The following is an 18,353-nucleotide window of genomic DNA, read 5'->3' as shown; positions in this document are numbered from 1 at the left end:
CTCACAGTCCAGAGGGAGACGCTGACAATAAATGAGGTCAAGAAATCAATCACTAGTCAACGTGGGACGTAAGTAACAAGAAAGTGCTAAGGAGAAAAGAACTGCAGGGAGGGCAGGGAGTGCTGAATCTGCACAGGGGACAGTTGGGGAAAGGCCTCACTGGGAAGGTGATGCGTGAATAAAACCCATACATCATTGTTTTGGAGTAGCTAATTTTTGTTGCCTTTTTTTTTTAATTGCCTCTAAAAAAAAAAAAACTTAAACAGTACAAAAATTCAAACTCGACATTCTAAAAGAGAACTCTTGCCTTGTCCTGGCCCCCAGAGTGGGCAACATAATCCCCAGTTTCTTTCTTTTTTAAAAAAGTAGGCTTCACGCCCGGCGTGGAGACCAATGCGCCACGCTTGAACTCACGACCCTGAGATCACCCTGACATCAAGACCTGAGCTGAAATCAGGAGTTGGACTCTTAACTGACTGAGCCACCCAGGCACCCTACAATCCCCAATTTCTTACAGAACTTTCTAGATCAGTTGTTCTCAACCCTGGCTACACACTGGCCCCTTCTGGGAAGCTTAAAAAAAAAAAAAAAAAAAAAAAATCCAACATCCGGATCACAGCCCAGGGTAGAATGTGAATCTTTGGGGAGTGGGATTAAAATATGAGAACCACCATTCTAGATCTTTTTCTAGGGCCACTGAAGCATATCTTATACTTATGCATCTGTCAAACATTTATTGAATATCTGCTGTGTGCCAAGCACTGACTGTTGTAGGCACTGCGGACTCAACAATGAAAAAGCAGATAAAAGCCTCTGCCCTCAGATTGTTTGTGTTGTGGCAAAAGGGAGTCTCCCTTTATTACTATATGTGTCCCCGCTTCCTTAGCAATAAGGCTTCACTGCTTCTCCCCTGCCGGCTCTCAGTCCTCAGTCTGATCGCGGTGCCACGCATGGTCATGTGACCCAGGCCTGGCCAATCACAGTGTGTCGTTTGGGGGTGGGCACAAGACTCATCCCGGACCAATGAGGACACTGGGCAAGAGGCTTTTTCCCCTTTTTCCCCAGGGTTGCTGAACTGGGACAACCAAAGTTTGGAGCCACTGGGGGCAGCCTTGCCAACCTGAGGGGAGTAAGAGAAAGAAAGAGAGAGAGAATGAGATTCCTTCAGAGTTAAGACAACACAGAGCCAAGCAAAGAAAAAAGATCCCTGATACTACCATTTGCACACCTGGATCCAGCTATAACTGAACCCAACCGTGGAATTTCAATTATGTGAGTTTATACATTCTCGTTTTTGCTTAAGCCACCATAGTTGACTGTCTCGCAATCAAAACAGCCCCAAGGAACTAGCTGGAAAGAGCTGTAGTCGGAAATGATATATAGGATGGTCTCATTGATGTTTTCTTCCTTCTTCCCTCTCTCCCACTCTTTGACAAAATATTGGGCAGGCTTGAGTGGGGGAGGGGCCGGGAGGGCCAGAGATGGGTTATATTAAAGGGGACTGAGAAAACACGCAAATGTGTAGTATTCTGTAGGATCCAGGTGTCTCACTGTCACACAGACACAAAAAGCCACAAATTTGCATGAGGAAAAAGTTACAATGAACTCTGTGATGCTGAGACAGAACTTGGCATATTGGTGTGAACTCAGAGTTTTCAACATGTAAGGATAGTTATAGAAAGCAATATAGAGGGGCGCCTGGGTGGCACAGCGGTTAAGCGTCTGCCTTCGGCTCAGGGCGTGATCCTGGCGTTATGGGATCGAGCCCCACATCAGGCTCCTCCGCTGGGAGCCTGCTTCTTCCTCTCCCACTCCCCCTGTTTGTGTTCCCTCTCTCACTGGCTGTCTCTGTCTCTGTCGAATAAATAAATTTAAAAAAATCTTAAAAAAAAAAAAAAAGAAAGCAATATAGATATAAACGCGTGTATACAGGGGCGCCTGGCTGGCTAAGTCAGACGTGGCTCTTGATCTACAGGTTGTGAGTTCGAGCCCCACATTGGGTGTAGAGATCACTTAAGGGCAAAAACATGTGTATACGTATGTGAATACACATCTATACATACGTGTATGTCTGTATACGCACTTGTGTGTATATATACTCAGCTGTTTGCTGAGCACACCTAACACCCAGATCTTAGACTCTAAGCACCATTCACTAAAAAGAACCAGGGCTCCTTGGAGAAATGGGCGAATCTATGTACCGTATTTTATCAAATATCAGCCTCCATCAATTGTAAAACACGCTGTTACTTTACATACCGCCAAGAAAGAAAAACTATCAATTAACCTCTGACAGGCCATTGATTGTAAGCCGCACCCCCAACTTCAGAGACGCTGAAGTGTGAGCTTCGGGTACTTCATTTTGTATTTCATTTTCCACCAATGTTGAGCCTTCTCTACACGACCCATTCTCTGATTTTCCTAACAAGAGAACCTTTTGGTGGCCTGGGAAGCCAGGCATGGTCTCCGCACTCGTACATAACACCCCCAGCGCCAACAGCCTTCATTCCATCCCCTGCACCTTTCATGCCCCAACCTCCCACCAGGCCTTTGCACAAGCTGTTCTCTCCTCAGGATTCCACTTATCCTTCAGAGCTCAATGACCACCTCCTCCAGGGAGGCTTCCCTGACTTCACAGACCAGATTAAACCTTAGGTGATACCATCCCTACAAATTCAACCAGACATTCACTATGGTTGCTCAGTTGAATGTCTGTGCTCCCCCTTAGACTGTGAGAATAGGAGTTGGCTGTGCTTTTTACTCGAAAGTATCCCCGATATCTGGCCCTTAGTACATGCTCAATAAAATTTAAGTCCCATGAACTGAATGAATGCATTTCCCTAGCAGTGCACTGAGCCTGGGAGGGAAAGCAACTTGCTCAAGGTCACATAGCCAGTCAGAGGCGAGCCTGGCTCCAGCCAAGTTCAGTGGCCAGGCCTTTACCCCCCGCCAGAGTTGCCCCCCTCCCCAGGCTGGTCACTCACCCTCTTCTCATGGTTGGGGACGATACAGCGGACGAAGCTGGGGTTGGTGTTGCTGAGTGTGGCCATGAGACGGCTCAGGGACTCCTTGTAGAGCTGTCCCACTGTTCGGAACATGCCCCGGCGGGGGCGGCCACCCGGTGGGCCATCCCCAAGGCTGCTCACCTGCTCCAGCCCCACGATGCCTTCCACTATGGGAAGAGGAAACAGATGTAGAGAAAGGAGGGGGTCAGGGGTCAGTTGTAGGTGGCCTGGGTTGGTTACAGTTCAAGGGTCTTATCATTTATAGGACCTGGCGCTTTACATACGAAACACTGGTAAGATAAGGTGTTGTCAGCCCCACTGGGCTGATGTGTAAACTCAGAAAGGAGGCTCAGAGAGGTGGAAGACTGCGTCTAAGGCCACACAGCTTAGAAAATGCAGATCTACGATTTGAACCCAAGCAGCGTGAGTCCTCTGGAACCCTGGCCTCTGACCTCTCGTCTTCTCAAGGACACGATCTCCATCTCCATGTTCCTGATCCATGAGTGCTGATGACGACAGCACATGCTTACCTACCACTTTCTCTCTGCCAGGCGCCGCTCAAAGCACTTTACACACGCCTGCTTGTTTATAAGCCTAGAAGAATCGTTCCCATTTTACCAGCACGGAGAGGGCGCCAGGGATCACGAACGCAGCATGGTGGCAGTGTTAGGAACTTAAAACGATGTCCCACTGAAAACGGTAATAAAGCCTGGCTTTTATGTGCAGTGTTTAAAAGAAGACAGACGCTTCCACTGAACCATTTTTCCAGTAAGGCCTGATCTTGTCATTTGATGGTGTCACTTCAGCTAGTAAGAAATACCTACTCCTTCACCTCGAATTCTGTTCTAATTCCTGCCAGGTTTCTCAGGAACCTGCAGCCGGGGCAAACTCTGACACCCTGCAGCCCTCAACAGGGAGGGTCATCGGGGTCAACCAGGTAATCCTCACTTCTGGCAGGGCCTGGTGTGCAGTGGGGCTCACGGAGGGCCTCTGCCTCCCCAGGTTCAACACTCCTTCTCACTGCCATTCTCCCGGCTATTATCAAAAGGATCATTAAGTTCTTACAGCACCAAGAAGAGGAGAGGCTCTGGGACCCGATGTCCTGGGTTCAAATATCAGCTCTGTCCCTTACTGGCTGTGTGACCTCGGGCAGGGGACATAAACTCTCTGGGCTTCAATGTCCTCCTCTGTATAATGGGGATAAGAGTGCTAACACCTGCCTCCCTGGGTTGTTTGGAGGAGTCGAGGGGTTAGTAATCATAAACGGGCTTTTGCACATAGTAAGTGCTCAGTAGACGCCAGGTGGTATTATCATAATTGCTTGTCCTTTTGCATGCGGTTAAGTTAGAAAGCTAGAAAGCGGGCGCTGCTACAGAGAGTCTGGAAACTGAGGGAGGCGCCAAGGAAGGAGAAGAAGGGCGACCGTCCTCCATGTGGAGGAGAGGGGACAGATGTTTAAGTCAGGTACCCGGCCCGACAGGCCCACCCTCCTCGGCCGGCAAATCTCACCCGTTGTCGCAGAGCAACACCCACCCCCTGACGGAGAAATGGCAGAGCCGCGCCTCCCTGAAGATCCTGGGGGCGACGGTGGGAAGGAGCCAAGGAAAGAGAATTGCTGGAAGCCCCCGTGTTCTTGGGAGGTGGTGAGGACGGAGGAGGGGAGGGACAGAGAGATGGGGGCAGGAGATGCAAAGGGAACAGCAAGAGAAGGGAGGAGAGAGAGAAGGTGGCAGAAAAAAAAAGAGTGTTATTATTAGTCAATAGCACAAGGCAAAGCGGGAGGGAAAACTTCAGTGTTGGCCGTGAACTTCTAAAGCCAGGGGGACTGTCCCGTTCACCTTGTGTCTACCCACTGGAGGCTTCTAAGTTGACTGAAAGGATGAATGTCCTTTGTGAAAATTTAATGCTAAGGGGAAAAAAATTTCTCTCCCTAGAGGTTGAATCTATCTGTTGGATTAGGTATCCCTTTTTGCCCTGGCTGCCAGGAAGCTCGAGGACTGACTTGATACTCCTACCCCGTTTGTTGCGTTTGCCTCTCTGAGGAAAGCTTGTCTTGTCTGCCTTTCCCCCTGGGCTACCAGGATGCTGGGCACCCGACTCTGGGCTCAGGACAGCTGTCATAGAGATTGACGCACAGACGGCCACCCCGTCCCCATCCTTCCCTGTGACTTGCAGCTCCTTGAATCTGGGCTGTTGTGACTTGCTCTGTTCAGGAGAACAGTGGAGGAAGTAACACTGTGCCAAGTTCAAGTCCCGGACTCAACAGGCTTCCCAGCTTCCACTTCTCTCGCGGAACCCCTGGGGGGCTGGGCTCCTATGAGATGGGGCATGTGAGGCATCACGGTGGTGGGGGGCATGATGTGTCCATGAAGGGGACACAGATTTTGAGGAAGTGTGTGTGTGTTGGGGTGGAGGGATTTTTCAGGCTGAGGAGACGATTCTCAAAGCAGAATCTGGTTCTGTCATTGGACACTGAACACGGCTTGTCAGTCCCTCGTGTGTAAACCACGCAAGACACAAATATCAAATCTCTGTCTAAAATCAGCTCACCAGCATCAAGGCACCTGGCGCCCTTTTGTTCCATGAATTTGTTTGGGAACCACATGTCTTCTTATTTTGTTCTCCTGTCTCATTGCATGGGCTGGCCCTTTTAACTACAACTACAACCACAACTTCAAGAAAAAGGCTAAGGCAAACCAACAGGTTCTGGAAGCCTTGAATCAGGAGGAACCAAGATGCTGCTTCTGCCAGTTGTTAAAATCATCTCTCCTCTAAGGGTGGGGAGTGGCAGACCAGGCTTGGAAAGCTCCGGGGTTCACTCCAAAGACATTCGGCTTTTCTGTCCATGCCTCCTAGAAATGCCATTCCAAAAAGACAGATGGCCAAACCCACATGGGCCTTGCTGGAGCAGGAAAGCTCTCCCAAATGACATCGTGATCTGTTACTCCTTTCTTCTTCCGTGGGCGCCCTGACGGGAGGTTTGTGAGAGCCTGGAAAGCAAAGCCCCAAAGCCGACTAATCTATAAAACACCACACTGCTGAGTTCTCGTGTGATTAATTCTTTTTAGTCAAATCTCTTGCTTTTCTTCTTTTTTAGAGATCATATGCCAACTACAATGAATAACTTTCTCTCTTCCTTTATAATATCCGCATAGTTATTTCTTTTTCCAGTCTGATTGCACAGGCTAGTAGTGCCAAATCCAGGTTTCCCAGCAGCGGTGACCATGGGCATCCTCATCTCGTTTCTGATTAAGGAGGATGTGTTTTGTCATCGAGTATGATGCTGGCTGAAGATAGCAACCAACCAACAATCACTGATTGGAAATACTACCGGGAGATCGTCTGGTCTACCTGTCTAAGTCCCGCAACTGAGCAGACAACTCATGATCAGAATGTAGCCTCTAGAACAAAGGTGTTCACGCTGTGGGCTGGAAAAAGGGATGCACAGAGCTCCAGGGGCAGGGAAGCTGGGGAAGCTGGCCCTCACCATCTTTCCAGATCTCTGCCGTTAGCTTGTCCGTGCTCATGTGAAGCAGGGCTGCGACGTTGTCATTCAGCGGGTCCATGTTTTTCATCAGCCACTCATTGGCCTTGTAGTCGACCTGGGTGAAGTCAGGCAGAGGAGGGTGGTGAGCTTGCAGCTTCACCAGCTCTCCCATTTCCCAAGGAACCTCCCAGAAGCTCTAAGACGGCCAGCTCCTGAGCTCACCACGGTTGAGAGAGCATTGGTGCCACCTTGTGTCTGTTCCGGGAACTGCACCCTCCATCTACTCCATCAACGTGGCCCCTCTCCCTCTACTTCCCTTATCTGTCCTTGGCCCACCCTGAGGACCTCGTCCACCATCACTTCTTCCTTATCCATTCTAGTCCAGCCACACTGGGCTCCTCACTGTTCCTCAAACACACAATCTCATTTCTACGTCAGGTTTACCCCTGCCATTCGCGCCACCGTGGATTTTCACATGTCTGGCTCCTTCCAGGATGCCCTCGTATTCCTAGTATTCAGGGCTTTGCTTTAAAGGCTCCCAGAGTCACAGTCTTGACTGGCACGATCCCCCACGCATGTGCCCCCCACCAGACAGTGGCTCCCTGAGGCCAGGACTCGGATCTGACTCACAGCACAGGGCTGGGCCCACGGGAGGTCTTAGATGATGTGTGGAAGAGGAAGTGAGGGCTAGACACAGAGGTCTCCTGCCTCCCAGCCTCTGCATGCTGTTCCTTCCGCCTGGACAGCCCTTCCCGTCCCTCACCCATCCTTTGCTGGCTGTTACTCATCATTTAGGCCAGGGATTGGCAAACAATGGCCCACAGGCCAAATCCGGCCTGCCACCTTTTTGTAAATAAAGTTTTGTTGGAATACAGCCTTCATTTCTATATAATTTATGTATCCCCCAGGGTGTCCTTCGAGCTACAGTGGCAGAAGTGAGTAGCTGTGGCAGAGACTGTCTGGCCCACAAAGCCGAAACTATATACAGAAGATGTTTGCTGACCCTTGATTTAAGTTCCAGATCAAGCATTGCTCTCCTCTGTGAAAGCTCCCCCTGCAGTCTTCCTCCGAGCTTTGACGCTGCCCCCACTGAAGCACCTAGCAGCCTTCTATCCTCATGGTCTGTGTTTCTCCCTCTCCCAGATCTGGAAATTCGTGAGGACAGAAACCACGTCCGGCGTGGGGCCCCAGCTTTGCTCAGCACGGGGCTGAGCGCACAAAAGGCCAATCTTTGCCGAATGAGGGAATAAAATGCATACACCTCTCCTCGCGGCCAACTCCTATCCACCCCTCAAAGCCCACTGGAAATATCCCCTCCTTGAGGAAGCTTTTGCTGACTTCATCAGACAGAGTCCTCAGTCCTGCCTGGGCTTCCCCGGCCCCTGGAGATGTCTCGTTCCAGCGGACATCGGGTGGCCCCTGTGTTCCCTCTGCACTGTCCCCGCATCTGCAGCCAAGTGGTCCCCACCCCCGCCCACAGGCCTCGAGGCCGGCCCAGTCCCCTACCTTGCCCGCATAGTGCAGGACGCTGAAGTCCGCCTGGTCCCGCAGGTTCCTTGGCCGCTGGAACTTGGGGTGGCCCCCTTGCTCCTGGGCCACCTTCTCTACAAAGGACTTGTCCGTGGCCTTTGGGAACCAGCACTCCTCATCCAGCAGGGCCAGAAGTCCAGGAGGGTTAGCCTAACCATCAACAGGAGGGGAAGAGGACGTCAGATCCCCACACACTGGACACTCAGGTTGCTGCTAACTTGTAGCTCTTGTAAGAGGCACACAGACATACAACCGAACATGAGAACAGTAGTTACGGCTGTGGCCGCTGATGAGAGCTTCGGCTCAAGCCAGGCCCCGGCAGGCACGTCCGGGGCCTACGCATCTAGTGGCCACCCATCTATGAAGCAGACGCTGTCATGAACCGATTTAGAATCCGGAGGCCCAGCGGGGCAGCAGCCGGACCAAGGTGCCAGATCTCGTGGCTGGTGGAGGCGGGAGGGAGCGGGAGGGAGCGCCAGGGGCGGGCGGACCCTCAGGCTCACCGGCCGCTCGATGAGGTCGATGCAGGGCTGCAGGTCGAGGCCAAAGTCGAGGAAGGTCCAGGGGATGCCCTCGCGCTGGTACTCCTCCTGCTCCAGGATGAACATGGTGTGGTTGAAGAGCTGCTGCAGCTTCTCGTTGGTGTAGTTGATGCAGAGCTGCTCGAACGAGTTCAGCTGCAGGGGTGAGGGCGCCAGTGAGAGAGGGGCAGAGATGGGGTGAGGGGGCAGAGATGGGGGGACAGAAACTGGGGAGGAGGAGAGACTAGGGGGGATGGAGACCACGGTGGGTAGACAGACACCCAGAGGGAGGGGGACAGAGACCAGAGGGAGAGGACAGAGACCAGAGGGAGGGGGACAGAGACCAGAGGGAGAGGGACAGAGACCAGTGGGAGGGGACAGAGACCAGAGGGAGGGGGACAGAGACCAGAGGGAGGGGGGCCAGAGACCCGAGGGAGAGGACAGAGACCAGAGGGAGGGGGGCCAGAGACCCGAGGGAGAGGACAGAGACCAGAGGGAGGGGGGCCAGAGACCCGAGGGAGAGGACAGAGACCAGAGGGAGGGGGGCCAGAGACCCGAGGGAGAGGACAGAGACCAGAGGGAGGGGGGCCAGAGACCCGAGGGAGAGGACAGAGACCAGAGGGAGGGGGGCCAGAGACCCGAGGGAGAGGACAGAGACCAGAGGGAGGGGGGCCAGAGACCCGAGGGAGAGGACAGAGACCAGAGGGAGGGGGGCCAGAGACCCGAGGGAGAGGACAGAGACCAGAGGGAGGGGGGCCAGAGACCCGAGGGAGAGGACAGAGACCAGAGGGAGGGGGGCCAGAGACCCGAGGGAGAGGACAGAGACCAGAGGGAGGGGGGCCAGAGACCCGAGGGAGAGGACAGAGACCAGAGGGAGGGGGGCCAGAGACCCGAGGGAGAGGACAGAGACCAGAGGGAGGGGGGCCAGAGACCCGAGGGAGAGGACAGAGACCAGAGGGAGGGGGGCCAGAGACCCGAGGGAGAGGACAGAGACCAGAGGGAGGGGGGCCAGAGACCCGAGGGAGAGGACAGAGACCAGAGGGAGGGGGGCCAGAGACCCGAGGGAGAGGACAGAGACCAGAGGGAGGGGGGCCAGAGACCCGAGGGAGAGGACAGAGACCAGAGGGAGGGGGGCCAGAGACCCGAGGGAGAGGACAGAGACCAGAGGGAGGGGGGCCAGAGACCCGAGGGAGAGGACAGAGACCAGAGGGAGGGGGGCCAGAGACCCGAGGGAGAGGACAGAGACCAGAGGGAGGGGGGCCAGAGACCCGAGGGAGAGGACAGAGACCAGAGGGAGGGGGGCCAGAGACCCGAGGGAGAGGACAGAGACCAGAGGGAGGGGGGCCAGAGACCCGAGGGAGAGGACAGAGACCAGAGGGAGGGGGGCCAGAGACCCGAGGGAGAGGACAGAGACCAGAGGGAGGGGGGCCAGAGACCCGAGGGAGAGGACAGAGACCAGAGGGAGGGGGGCCAGAGACCCGAGGGAGAGGACAGAGACCAGAGGGAGGGGGGCCAGAGACCCGAGGGAGAGGACAGAGACCAGAGGGAGGGGGGCCAGAGACCCGAGGGAGAGGACAGAGACCAGAGGGAGGGGGGCCAGAGACCCGAGGGAGAGGACAGAGACCAGAGGGAGGGGGGCCAGAGACCCGAGGGAGAGGACAGAGACCAGAGGGAGGGGGGCCAGAGACCCGAGGGAGAGGACAGAGACCAGAGGGAGGGGGGCCAGAGACCCGAGGGAGAGGACAGAGACCAGAGGGAGGGGGGCCAGAGACCCGAGGGAGAGGACAGAGACCAGAGGGAGGGGGGCCAGAGACCCGAGGGAGAGGACAGAGACCAGAGGGAGGGGGGCCAGAGACCCGAGGGAGAGGACAGAGACCAGAGGGAGGGGGGCCAGAGACCCGAGGGAGAGGACAGAGACCAGAGGGAGGGGGGCCAGAGACCCGAGGGAGAGGACAGAGACCAGAGGGAGGGGGGCCAGAGACCCGAGGGAGAGGACAGAGACCAGAGGGAGGGGGGCCAGAGACCCGAGGGAGAGGACAGAGACCAGAGGGAGGGGGGCCAGAGACCCGAGGGAGAGGACAGAGACCAGAGGGAGGGGGGCCAGAGACCCGAGGGAGAGGACAGAGACCAGAGGGAGGGGGGCCAGAGACCCGAGGGAGAGGACAGAGACCAGAGGGAGGGGGGCCAGAGACCCGAGGGAGAGGACAGAGACCAGAGGGAGGGGGGCCAGAGACCCGAGGGAGAGGACAGAGACCAGAGGGAGGGGGGCCAGAGACCCGAGGGAGAGGACAGAGACCAGAGGGAGGGGGGCCAGAGACCCGAGGGAGAGGACAGAGACCAGAGGGAGGGGGGCCAGAGACCCGAGGGAGAGGACAGAGACCAGAGGGAGGGGGGCCAGAGACCCGAGGGAGAGGACAGAGACCAGAGGGAGGGGGGCCAGAGACCCGAGGGAGAGGACAGAGACCAGAGGGAGGGGGGCCAGAGACCCGAGGGAGAGGACAGAGACCAGAGGGAGGGGGGCCAGAGACCCGAGGGAGAGGACAGAGACCAGAGGGAGGGGGGCCAGAGACCCGAGGGAGAGGACAGAGACCAGAGGGAGGGGGGCCAGAGACCCGAGGGAGAGGACAGAGACCAGAGGGAGGGGGGCCAGAGACCCGAGGGAGAGGACAGAGACCAGAGGGAGGGGGGCCAGAGACCCGAGGGAGAGGACAGAGACCAGAGGGAGGGGGGCCAGAGACCCGAGGGAGAGGACAGAGACCAGAGGGAGGGGGGCCAGAGACCCGAGGGAGAGGACAGAGACCAGAGGGAGGGGGGCCAGAGACCCGAGGGAGAGGACAGAGACCAGAGGGAGGGGGGCCAGAGACCCGAGGGAGAGGACAGAGACCAGAGGGAGGGGGGCCAGAGACCCGAGGGAGAGGACAGAGACCAGAGGGAGGGGGGCCAGAGACCCGAGGGAGAGGACAGAGACCAGAGGGAGGGGGGCCAGAGACCCGAGGGAGAGGACAGAGACCAGAGGGAGGGGGGCCAGAGACCCGAGGGAGAGGACAGAGACCAGAGGGAGGGGGGCCAGAGACCCGAGGGAGAGGACAGAGACCAGAGGGAGGGGGGCCAGAGACCCGAGGGAGAGGACAGAGACCAGAGGGAGGGGGGCCAGAGACCCGAGGGAGAGGACAGAGACCAGAGGGAGGGGGGCCAGAGACCCGAGGGAGAGGACAGAGACCAGAGGGAGGGGGGCCAGAGACCCGAGGGAGAGGACAGAGACCAGAGGGAGGGGGGCCAGAGACCCGAGGGAGAGGACAGAGACCAGAGGGAGGGGGGCCAGAGACCCGAGGGAGAGGACAGAGACCAGAGGGAGGGGGGCCAGAGACCCGAGGGAGAGGACAGAGACCAGAGGGAGGGGGGCCAGAGACCCGAGGGAGAGGACAGAGACCAGAGGGAGGGGGGCCAGAGACCCGAGGGAGAGGACAGAGACCAGAGGGAGGGGGGCCAGAGACCCGAGGGAGAGGACAGAGACCAGAGGGAGGGGGGCCAGAGACCCGAGGGAGAGGACAGAGACCAGAGGGAGGGGGGCCAGAGACCCGAGGGAGAGGACAGAGACCAGAGGGAGGGGGGCCAGAGACCCGAGGGAGAGGACAGAGACCAGAGGGAGGGGGGCCAGAGACCCGAGGGAGAGGACAGAGACCAGAGGGAGGGGGGCCAGAGACCCGAGGGAGAGGACAGAGACCAGAGGGAGGGGGGCCAGAGACCCGAGGGAGAGGACAGAGACCAGAGGGAGGGGGGCCAGAGACCCGAGGGAGAGGACAGAGACCAGAGGGAGGGGGGCCAGAGACCCGAGGGAGAGGACAGAGACCAGAGGGAGGGGGGCCAGAGACCCGAGGGAGAGGACAGAGACCAGAGGGAGGGGGGCCAGAGACCCGAGGGAGAGGACAGAGACCAGAGGGAGGGGGGCCAGAGACCCGAGGGAGAGGACAGAGACCAGAGGGAGGGGGGCCAGAGACCCGAGGGAGAGGACAGAGACCAGAGGGAGGGGGGCCAGAGACCCGAGGGAGAGGACAGAGACCAGAGGGAGGGGGGCCAGAGACCCGAGGGAGAGGACAGAGACCAGAGGGAGGGGGGCCAGAGACCCGAGGGAGAGGACAGAGACCAGAGGGAGGGGGGCCAGAGACCCGAGGGAGAGGACAGAGACCAGAGGGAGGGGGGCCAGAGACCCGAGGGAGAGGACAGAGACCAGAGGGAGGGGGGCCAGAGACCCGAGGGAGAGGACAGAGACCAGAGGGAGGGGGGCCAGAGACCCGAGGGAGAGGACAGAGACCAGAGGGAGGGGGGCCAGAGACCCGAGGGAGAGGACAGAGACCAGAGGGAGGGGGGCCAGAGACCCGAGGGAGAGGACAGAGACCAGAGGGAGGGGGGCCAGAGACCCGAGGGAGAGGACAGAGACCAGAGGGAGGGGGGCCAGAGACCCGAGGGAGAGGACAGAGACCAGAGGGAGGGGGGCCAGAGACCCGAGGGAGAGGACAGAGACCAGAGGGAGGGGGGCCAGAGACCCGAGGGAGAGGACAGAGACCAGAGGGAGGGGGGCCAGAGACCCGAGGGAGAGGACAGAGACCAGAGGGAGGGGGGCCAGAGACCCGAGGGAGAGGACAGAGACCAGAGGGAGGGGGGCCAGAGACCCGAGGGAGAGGACAGAGACCAGAGGGAGGGGGGCCAGAGACCCGAGGGAGAGGACAGAGACCAGAGGGAGGGGGGCCAGAGACCCGAGGGAGAGGACAGAGACCAGAGGGAGGGGGGCCAGAGACCCGAGGGAGAGGACAGAGACCAGAGGGAGGGGGGCCAGAGACCCGAGGGAGAGGACAGAGACCAGAGGGAGGGGGGCCAGAGACCCGAGGGAGAGGACAGAGACCAGAGGGAGGGGGGCCAGAGACCCGAGGGAGAGGACAGAGACCAGAGGGAGGGGGGCCAGAGACCCGAGGGAGAGGACAGAGACCAGAGGGAGGGGGGCCAGAGACCCGAGGGAGAGGACAGAGACCAGAGGGAGGGGGGCCAGAGACCCGAGGGAGAGGACAGAGACCAGAGGGAGGGGGGCCAGAGACCCGAGGGAGAGGACAGAGACCAGAGGGAGGGGGGCCAGAGACCCGAGGGAGAGGACAGAGACCAGAGGGAGGGGGACAGAGACCAGAGGGAGGGGGGACAGAGACCAGAGGAGTGGACAGAGACCAGAGGGAGAGGACAGAGACCAGAGGGAGTGGACAGAGACAAGAGGAAGGGGGACAGAGACCGAGGGAGGGGGGACAGAGACCAGAGGGAGAGGACAGAGACCAGAGGGAGGGGGCAGGGGACGGAGTGGACAGAGACAAGAGGAAGGGGGACAGAGACCGAGGGAGGGGGGACAGAGACCAGAGGGAGGGGGGACAGAGACCAGAGGGAGAGGACAGAGACCAGAGGGAGAGGACAGAGACCAGAGGGAGGGGACAGAGACCAGAGGGAAGGGGAGAGAGCCAGGGTGACGGCACCCTCCCAGTCCCAGCCTGGCACCAAGTTCAGACCTGGAAGATCTCAAAGCCGGCGATGTCCAGGATGCCCAGGAAGGAGGCGCCCTGGCGGGGACTGCGGTCCAGGGCACGGTTGAGGCGCAGGACCAGCCAGCGGAAGAGGCGCTCGTAGGTGGCCTTGGCCAGGGCCTCCAGCGCAAAGTCAGCCTGCGGGGGAGTTGGGGGGGGACATGGTGAGGGACCGCCCCGCCCCCGCAGCCCCAGCCAGACCCCCAGCAAGGAGACACTGGTGTGGCCGGGGCCCCTCACAGCTCGAGAATGATGACATTAACGATGATGCCAACCAGTTCAGAGCCCTACTATGCGCCGGGCAGTGCGTGAGGCGCTTGGGGGCACATTGGCTCATGCATCCTCCCCCATCCCTTGAACCAATTTCGACAAGAAGGTGGACTCTGGAGAGTGACAACGAGGGTTTGAATCCTGGCTCTGCCCCTTAGAAGCTCTGCAGCCTCAGGCACACCTCTCTGTGCCTCAGTTTCTTCAGCTGTAAAATGGATCCTAACAACAGTACCTCAGCTGAGAGAGGAACCCAGCCTCTCAGGTGACCCCCAATCTCTGGCCCTCATGTCCCCCACTGTGTCTTTTTCACCCTAGTACTTTGTTCGAGTGCCCAGTCTGGGGCCAGGAAGAGGCCTCTGCCTGAAAGCTGGATTCTGAACACCTCTAGCATGGAGTCCCACCACCATCAGTGCTTTCCTGGACTATGACAGCAGCCTCCTTATGGCTCCCTGTTCCCACCCAGTGCCCCATGGATCCAGTTATCCATGCAATAGACAAGGGGATCTTTATAGAAGACAAATTGAATCAAGTTGCTCCCTGGCTTAAACCCTCACTAGCCTCCTGCTGCACTCTGAATAAAACTCACCTCCTTTCTGTGGCCCCTAAGACCCTGCATGATCTGTCCCCTTCTGACCTCTCTGACTGTAGCTGCTGACTGCCCTCCCCCACTCTCTAGCCTCACTGACCTCCTTGATGTTCTCAATTCACTAAGCCTGTTCCAGCCTCAGGGCCTTTACACATGCTGTTCCCACTGCCTTGAACTGTCTAGGTCCGAACTCAAACATCACCTCCTCATAGAGGACCTTCCTGACCCCATGAACCCCCTCCTTCACAGAAGGCCTCACTGCTTATGTATCTTCTTTTATGATCTGTTCCCTACTTCGGCCTGAGCTCCACAAAGCCATGGTCTTTGTTTCCATTACCACTTTCATTCCTAGCACCAGAACCAGAGCCGGCAATGAAGCGAAAAATCAGCCAAAGTTTGTTGAGTGAGAGAGAAAAACCAGCATGCGCTGCTTGAAGGCCCAGGACCCCGGCACCTGGCTCTCCCTGCGCCCCGCCTGCCCCCGGCCCTACCCACCTGTTCCTTGGTCTGTGCCTTCTGCACGTAGTCTCGGCCAACTTTGATGCGGGGGGTGAGCAGGGCGCGGGAGAAGTCCGTCACCCCTAGTCCCAGGAGGCGGCAGAGCTTTTGTGCAGCTGAGGGCGAGAGGCACAAAGGTCTGATCAGTCCCAGGAGGTGGCAGTGGCCACTGAGCACAGGGGAGGGGGTCGCCCCCGCTGCTGGTGGAACAGACGAGGGGCCCAGCCTCTCCCACTAGAAGCATTACAATCCTAAGAGTGTGTTCATCGTCTGGCCCAACAATTCTCTCTCAGGGACCCCGAGATGGGATAAAGAATCTCAGAGGCGAGCAAAGACTGGACCAGGAGGATATACATTCCAGCCTTGTTGGTGGTGGAGGAAAACAGGAAACAAGCGGAAGGCCCAGCAACTGGGGATTGGTTAGGGAGTCGGGGATCCTCCATCGGAATACCTGTTCCTCAGCCAATGAAAATTATTAGCACTCATTACGTGGTACACTTAAGATGTGTGCCTTTCACGGTTTGTACGTTTCACTCCAAAGAAAGAACTGTAAGCAAATGCTGGACACCAGTAAGTGATAAGAATACGCGAGCCGATGTGTGTACGTGGGAGCTACTCATGCACACGCCGAAATGCACGGAAATCTGCAACTTTGAAATGCACCAGACAGCAGGATGGACGATCGATGTATGGAAAGATATGCAATAAAGCAAGTATAACAAAATATCAATGGCAGAATCGAGGTGGTAGATATCTGGGTGTTCGCTATAGAATTCATCCCACTTTTCTGTATGCTTGGAAATTTCCTAATAAAATATTGGGGGGGGGGAAGCTATTGGACTAAAAGCCCGTGGAAGTGGCCAATAAATAAATATTTTAAAACAACTTGCCCCTCCCTATTTTTGTAGGGGAAAAATGCATAAAAAACGGTAATTAAGAAATGTTTTCCAGCTTCCGTCACTTCCATAATGAGAAAACAGTTACTGCAAATGCTCAACTCCCGCGGAAAAGAGAAAGGAAAAGAACACATCTAGAAGGAAAAACACCAAATTAAATCAACAGTGATTATTTCTGAGAGGTGAGTTGATGAACATTTACATTTCTCTCTCTCTCTCTCTCTCTTTTTTTCTTTTGGTGCAATCGTAGTTTCTAATTTTTCTACGGTGACTTTGACTTTGCATGATATGAAAAGTATTTAAGAACCATAACAGCGGCCTGAAGGACGGCAGGGAATGTGTACTGGGTGCTACGCTGCGAGTCACAGGAATGTTCTGTAGGGTTCCAAAGCCTCTGCTGTGTCCTTTGGCCCGTGGACTCCAGTGAGTGTTTGCAAATGCAGAGAACGAAACACCCAGGATTTCCCAGGAGATTAATTATGCTGCCATGTGGTTCTACCCACAGACCCCAGAGGAAGAAACCCCAGTAGCGTGCTCGTTAATAACCTTGAAACGTTACCCTCAGTGCATTAAGGGGAGAAAAGCAAATTTCGAAACGGTCTACAAGGTCTAACTCCCAATTTCGTAGATCGGATGAATAAAGGAGCGTGCACGGCACGCGTGCTGGGCGTGTGAATGGAGCCCCCAAGCGCCACGGGGGATACCGCTGATCAACAGCAGGGTGGGAGGGACCCCTTTCTCATATTTTCTGTGGTTGTACAGCTTTGGAAAATGAGCCCGTAGGATTTTATAATCAGGACGGAAAGCTCTTGCTGTCTTGAGGGGGAAAGGGTGCGAGGCGTGTTTCCACCTCTGTGACAATTACTTCCACACGGATATGGACAGAGAACAAAGCCCAGAGAGAAATACCCCAAAATGCTACAGTAATTACCTCTCGGGAGCATAATTGTGGGTCATTTCCCTGCTTTTATACTTTTCTGTATTGCCAGGTTTTTCCCCCATCCAGCTTGTATTATTTTATGATCACAAAGAAGCAGAGCTATTTCCGTTTTGATAAAAAAGGAATATCAACTATAATTCTGCTTTTGAAAAGCATAAAAAAAATGTATATATATGCAGAGCACAGAGGCCAGGAAGAAATAAGCCCAATGCTAATGGCGGTTTTCTCAGAGGGGCCGGGATGACGGGATCTTTGGCACCCTGGTGTTGTTCAAACCTTCGGCAGAGAGGACACCTTTTTGAATCAGGAAACGAGTGGGAGATGACGTTTTGGTAAAGGACCAGCACAGCTTGGAGGCATGCCCGGCTAAGGAGCGGGGAGTGGGGGGATGCTCTGTCCGGGGAAAGAGGGTCAGGTGGGTGGGCTGCGGGCCAGGTGGAGTACCTGTGTTGTCAGGCATGGAGGCTTGATCGTTGTTCCGTTCTCTCTTCAGGACGATGTTGCCAAACTGGAGAACGGCCGAGACAATCCGCAGCATGGCTAAGGGGCAGAGAGAGAGCGCAATCGCGTGGGGCTCCAGACCCTGATGCGTGGTCCTAACTAGCCCCCTTAGGAATGTAGCTTAAAAACCCTACGTCAGGGGCGCCTGGGTGGTTCAGTCGGTTAAGTGTCGGACTCTTTTTTTTTTTTTTTTAAAGATTTTATTTATTTATTCGACAGAGATAGAGACAGCCAGCGAGAGAGGGAACACAAGCAGGGGGAGTGGGAGAGGAAGAAGCAGGCTCATAGCGGAAGAGCCTGATGTGTGGCTCGATCCCATAACGCCGGGATCACGCCCTGAGCCAAAGGCAGACGCTTAACCGCTGTGCCACCCAGGCGCCCCAAGTGTCGGACTCTTGATTTCGGCTCAGGTCATGATCTCAGGGTCGTGGCATCGAGCCCCACGTCGGGCTCCACTCTTAGAGCAGAGTTCACTTGAGAATCTCTCTCTGCCCCTTCCCCACACCCCTGCTCCGCTTGCGTGCATGCACTCTCTCTCTCTCTCAAATAAATAAATAAAAT

The 18,353-nt window shown here is 56.3% G+C and overlaps 1 protein-coding gene across 1 annotated transcript in view; it reads right to left on the bottom strand.

The window, feature by feature from the left end:
* Positions 1-18,353, bottom strand: part of MYH14 (myosin heavy chain 14) — an 84,751-nt gene that overhangs the window by 40,242 nt on the left and 26,156 nt on the right. Inside the window, exons 9-15 of the mRNA XM_040634342.1 lie at positions 17,736-17,831; positions 15,453-15,571; positions 14,087-14,239; positions 8,526-8,699; positions 7,999-8,172; positions 6,493-6,607; positions 2,985-3,172 (exon numbers count right to left, since the gene is read on the bottom strand). Coding sequence (XP_040490276.1) covers positions 2,985-3,172; positions 6,493-6,607; positions 7,999-8,172; positions 8,526-8,699; positions 14,087-14,239; positions 15,453-15,571; positions 17,736-17,831 — 1,019 coding nt within the window. The remainder of the gene's footprint in view (positions 1-2,984; positions 3,173-6,492; positions 6,608-7,998; positions 8,173-8,525; positions 8,700-14,086; positions 14,240-15,452; positions 15,572-17,735; positions 17,832-18,353) is intronic.

Source organism: Ursus maritimus, unplaced genomic scaffold (genome assembly GCF_017311325.1).
Source record: "Ursus maritimus isolate PB19 unplaced genomic scaffold, ASM1731132v1 scaffold_19, whole genome shotgun sequence".
Lineage (NCBI taxonomy): Eukaryota > Metazoa > Chordata > Mammalia > Carnivora > Ursidae > Ursus > Ursus maritimus.
This window is presented reverse-complemented; position numbering and strand designations above follow the sequence as displayed.